General features: G+C 44.3%; 1 protein-coding gene across 5 annotated transcripts in view; it reads left to right on the forward strand.

Annotated features, from left to right (window-relative positions):
* Window positions 1-4,747, forward strand: part of USP4 (ubiquitin specific peptidase 4) — a 67,971-nt gene that overhangs the window by 14,450 nt on the left and 48,774 nt on the right. For 4 of the 5 annotated variants that reach the window (XM_021707494.1, XM_008047933.1, XM_021707493.1 and 1 more), the window contains exons 4-6: window positions 183-309; window positions 1,356-1,501; window positions 1,632-1,693. In XM_021707494.1, coding sequence (XP_021563169.1) covers window positions 183-309; window positions 1,356-1,501; window positions 1,632-1,693 — 335 coding nt within the window. Of the gene's footprint in view, window positions 1-182; window positions 310-1,355; window positions 1,502-1,631; window positions 1,698-4,747 lie in introns of all 5 variants that reach the window. The other variant, XM_021707496.1, reaches the window with a different exon arrangement.

Raw genomic sequence — 4,747 nt, forward strand, 5'->3', positions numbered from 1 at the left:
CCAACTCAAAAAAAAAAAAAAGATATTTAAACTCCTGTTACAGGTGCTGGTGGCTTTAAAAAATCTGTACTCTGACCCCCAATCATTGAAGGAAACTGATTATGATGAGGTTTCTGTTTTTTGCTACTGATGAGATATGTTGCTTCCAAGACTGCACCTTCATCCGTGCCTCTTGTGTGCAGGTTGTGGAGCATGGCCTTTTTGTCAAGCACTGCAAAGTTGAGGTGTATTTGTTGGAACTGAAGCTCTGTGAGAATAGCGACCCCACCAATGTGCTGAGTTGCCATTTCAGCAAGGCAGACACTATTGGTGAGTAGCTGGGCTGGGGTCTCTGATATCTGGTGAGAGAGTACAGTACATTGTGACTGATGGGAGAGAGGCTGGTTTGCCCTTTTCATATTTGTTACCCAGATTACTTTGGGCTGTGATTGCCAATCCTGACCTGGAAGCCTGTTCCCCAGGGGACTTTTTTGAGAACCAAGCCTGGGAATCGTGTTCTGTAGAACACCAGACATGGTCCTTGCTCATTTGTCATATGATAATGAAGGTGAAAAATTGCAGATTCAGAGAAGTTAAAAAAAGTAACTTGCTAATGTCTGGCACAGTGGCTTATGCCTATAAATAATCCCAGCACTTTGGGAGGCCGAGGTGAGAGGATTGCCTGAGCCCATGGGTTCAAGACCAACCTGGGCAACTTAGTAAGACCTCATCTCTACAATAAATGAAAAAATTATGCCTGTGGTTCCAGCTACTTGGAAGGCTGAGGCACAAGGATCACCTGAGCCCAGCAGGTTGAGGCTGCGGTGGTCGTGAGCGTGCCACTGCATTCCAGCCTGGGCGACAGAGTGAGACTCCTACTCAAAAAAAATATCTCAGCAACAAAGTGGCAGAGGCCCAGTGTGGTGACTCATGCCTGTAATCCTAGCATTTTGGGAGGCTGAGGCAGGAGGATTGCTTGAGCCCAGGAATTCAAGACCAGCCTGGACTACATAGTGCGACATTATCTCTACAAAAAATAAAAAAGGAAAGAAAATGTCAGGGTTAGCTTTTGAGACCAGATCTGTCTTAACTCCAGCAATAAACTTTTTCACTTTTGTGTTGTTTTCTGTGGTATAAACAATTCCTACATCATCAGAGAAAAAGAAGCATAGGGAATGTTTCTGGGCATGAATACAAGAGGATATCTAGGGAGACTTAACCTTAGGAGTCATCGTGGGGCTGAGGTCAATTAGAAGTTTTGATCCAAAGCACCAGTGAGCATCTGAAAAGAAAGGAGGATGAGCCTTAGTTTGCTACAGCTATCTTTACTCTTGGATGTGGAAAAAGCCCTCAGTGATGTTTCTGCCTATCTCTAGCAACCATCGAGAAGGAGATGCGGAAGCTGTTCAATATCCCTGCGGAGCGTGAAACACGGCTCTGGAACAAATACATGAGCAATACCTATGAGCAGTTGAGCAAGCTAGACAATACTCTCCAGGATGCTGGGCTATACCAGGGTCAGGTAGGAGGACCCCGACCATTCCCCAGCAGGCAGCTCTGCCCAGGGTGTGTTGCCAGATACTTTCTGGTTCTAAGCATGTCTGAAGTGTGATGGTTTGAACTCTCCTTATTTGGTTTCCCCTTTCACTCAGGTGCTAGTAATTGAGCCTCAAAATGAAGATGGCACATGGCCCAGGCAGACCCTGCAATCAAAGTAAGTGTATTTTTTTCTTCCTTGTAGCAGGCTCACATGTATAAGAGAGACAGTGTTTCCTAAGGCAATTACTTGTACTAAGAAAAATTTTTTGAATCAGGTAAAAAAAAAAACATGTTATTTTACATCCAGAGTCCATAATCCTAGATGAAGACCTTGGCCTTTGGTAAGCAGCATGCTTTCTAAGGGAAACCTGACAGGATTTCAACAAAGAGGTGAACCTTTCCTTGGTTGACAATGAGAGAAGAAGGAAGAGATCTGAGGGACCAGGATTTTTTATCGCTGCTGTGCCAAGAGGTGGCTTTATTTTTGTCAAGATTTTATTTTCTTCACCTATTGTTAGAGGCTGTGATGGAAAAGAGCCAAAGAGCCGGGCTCAGGCATGGAGTCTTGTGTGATTCAGAGGTGATAATTGTTACCTTTGGAGCTTCCTGGGGGAATTGTTCAGCTACTAAGGTTGGACTCTAGCCACATCGTCTCAGGAAATATTCATGTAGCATGTGGAATTGTACATGTCCTTAGAAGGGGAGAGAAAGAAGTGACACATTTTCCTTATGCTTTAAATTGGGAAAATTATGTCTGGGTTCTGATAGTTATGGGGACAGTGTTGGGTTCAGGCATCTTCCCTTAGTCAGGCCTCGGACTGTGACCATTACATAGTAATGGGCTCATAGCTTATTTGAAAATCATGAAAACTACAAGCCTTCTCTTGACAAACTTGCACGAAGACAGAAAACATTTTGCAGTTTAAAAGTTTTCACAGACTCCCTAAAACTGAACCGTGGACTCCAGTTTAAGAAATTCTGGTTGCTGGGGGGAAAAAAAAGCTAGACATAGTGGTTCATACCTGTAACCCCAGTACTTTGGGAGGCAGAGACAAGAGGATTGCCTGGACCCAAGGGTTCAAGACCAACCTGGGCAACTTGGCAAGACTTCATCTCTATAATAAGTAAAAAAAAAAAAAAAAAATTGGCTGGGCTCGGTGGCTCAGCCTGTAATCCCAGTACTTTGGGAGGCCGAGGTAAGTGGATTGCCTGAGCCCACGGGTTCGAGACTAGCCTGGCAACTTGGCAAGACCTCATCTCTACGTAAACCAAAAATTAGCTGGTTGTAGTAGCGCTCGCCTGTAGTTCTGGCTACTTGGAAGGCTGAGGCGGAAGAATCACCAGAGCCCAGCAGGTCAGTGCTGGGGTGGCCATGAGTGTGCCACTGCATTTCAGCCTGGGCAACAGAATGTGACTCCATCTCAAAAAAGAAAAAATGAAAAAAAATTAGCTGGCATGATGACATGCGCCTGTAGTTCCAGCTGTTTGGAAGGCTAAGATGGAATGGTCACCTAAGTCCAACTGGTTAAGACTGTGGTAACCATGACCATGCCGCCACACTCTAGCCTGGGTGAACAAATGAGACTCTGACTTAAAGAAAAAAAAAAGAAACTCTGGTTGCTGGTTCCTCACAAGATGACAAAATAGCTGTGGTAGAGAGAATAACGCACACCTCTTCCCCCAAGATGTTCATATTCTAATGCCCACAACCTGTGAATATGTTAGGTGACATGGCAAAAGGAACTTTGCAGACGTTATTAAGGACCTTGCCAAGCATGGTGGCTCACGCCTATAATCCCAGTGACTCAAGAAACTGAGACGAGAGAATTGCCTGAGTTTAAGAGTTTGAGGTTACAGTGAGCTATGATTGCACTATTGTATTGTAGCCTGGGTGACAGAGTGAGACGTCATTTTTATAAAAAAGAAAAAATGATATCTGTTCATTTAAAGAGTGAAAAAAAGCAAACCACCAAGTGAAAGAAGATATTTGTAATGCATATGTCTGACAGATTACTTGTATCCATAATTTGAAAGAAAGTTCTGTAGATCACTAAGAAAAAGTCAGACAACCCCATTAGAAAAAGAGGCAAAAAAAATGTAGAATTTTATGCTCAGAACTCAGCAATCCTATTCCTAGGCATACAATTCATGTTTCAGGATGTGTGTGATACCATGCTTGTCATAGTCTCAAGCTTTGGAACTAACCCAAATGCCTGCCAAAAGTAGAATGAATAGATAAGTTGCAGTGTATCCACACAATGGAATTCTATAGAGCATTGCACAGCATTGAGTCTCATAAACAGTGAGAGAAGATGGAGACAAGGTGGACATATTACATGATTTGGTTGATATAAAACTTAATAGTGCTCAAAACTGGCCGGGTGCAGTGTCTCATGCCTGTAATCCCAGCATTTTGGGAGACCGAGCTGAGAGGATTGCCTGAGCTCAGGGGTTCAAGACCAGTCTGGGCAACTTGGTGAGACCTCATTTCTACAATAAATCAAGAAAAATTAGCTGGGTGTGATGGCGCATGCCTGTAGTTCCAACCACTTGGAAGGCTTAGGCAGAAGGATCACCTGAGCCCAGCAGGTCAAGGCTGCAGTAGCCGTGGGCGTGCCATTGCAGTCCATCCTGGGCGACAATGTGAGACTCCAACTCAAACAAAATGAATAAATAATGGGCAAAATTAACCTCTGGGACTAAGATCAGGATAGTGATTAGCTTTGGGAAGAATTGTGACTGAAGGGAGCATGAGAAGGTCATCTGAGGGGCTGGGTTCTCTCCTGTTTCTTGGTCTGGGTATGACTGACATGGATATGTTCATGCAGTACAAATTTCCTTGATTTTTGTACACTCATGAGTTTTGTACTTCTCTGTAGTACTTAAATAAAAGAGTTTAATAATAATGAGGTTTTGAGTGGATTTCTGGGTGATAGAAATCCAAGAAAAATCTTGGTTAACATTTGTTTAAAATGTTCTAAGCTGGGCTCGGTGGCTCAGCCTGTAATCCCACGCTTTGGGAGGCTGAGGTGAGCGGATTACCTGAGCCTACGGGTTCGTGATCCGCCTGGGCAACTTGGTGAGACCTTGTCTCTACAATAAATCAAAAAATTGGCCAGGCATGGTAGCGTGCGCCTGTAGTTCCAGCTACTTGGAAGGCTGAGGCGGAAGGATCGCCGGAGCCCAACAGGTTGAGGCTGCGGTGGCTGGGAGCGGCCACTGCCCTCTA

Source organism: Carlito syrichta, unplaced genomic scaffold, assembly GCF_000164805.1.
Source record: "Carlito syrichta isolate Samal-C Ts95f unplaced genomic scaffold, Tarsius_syrichta-2.0.1 Scaffold118244, whole genome shotgun sequence".
Taxonomy (NCBI): Eukaryota; Metazoa; Chordata; class Mammalia; order Primates; family Tarsiidae; genus Carlito; species Carlito syrichta.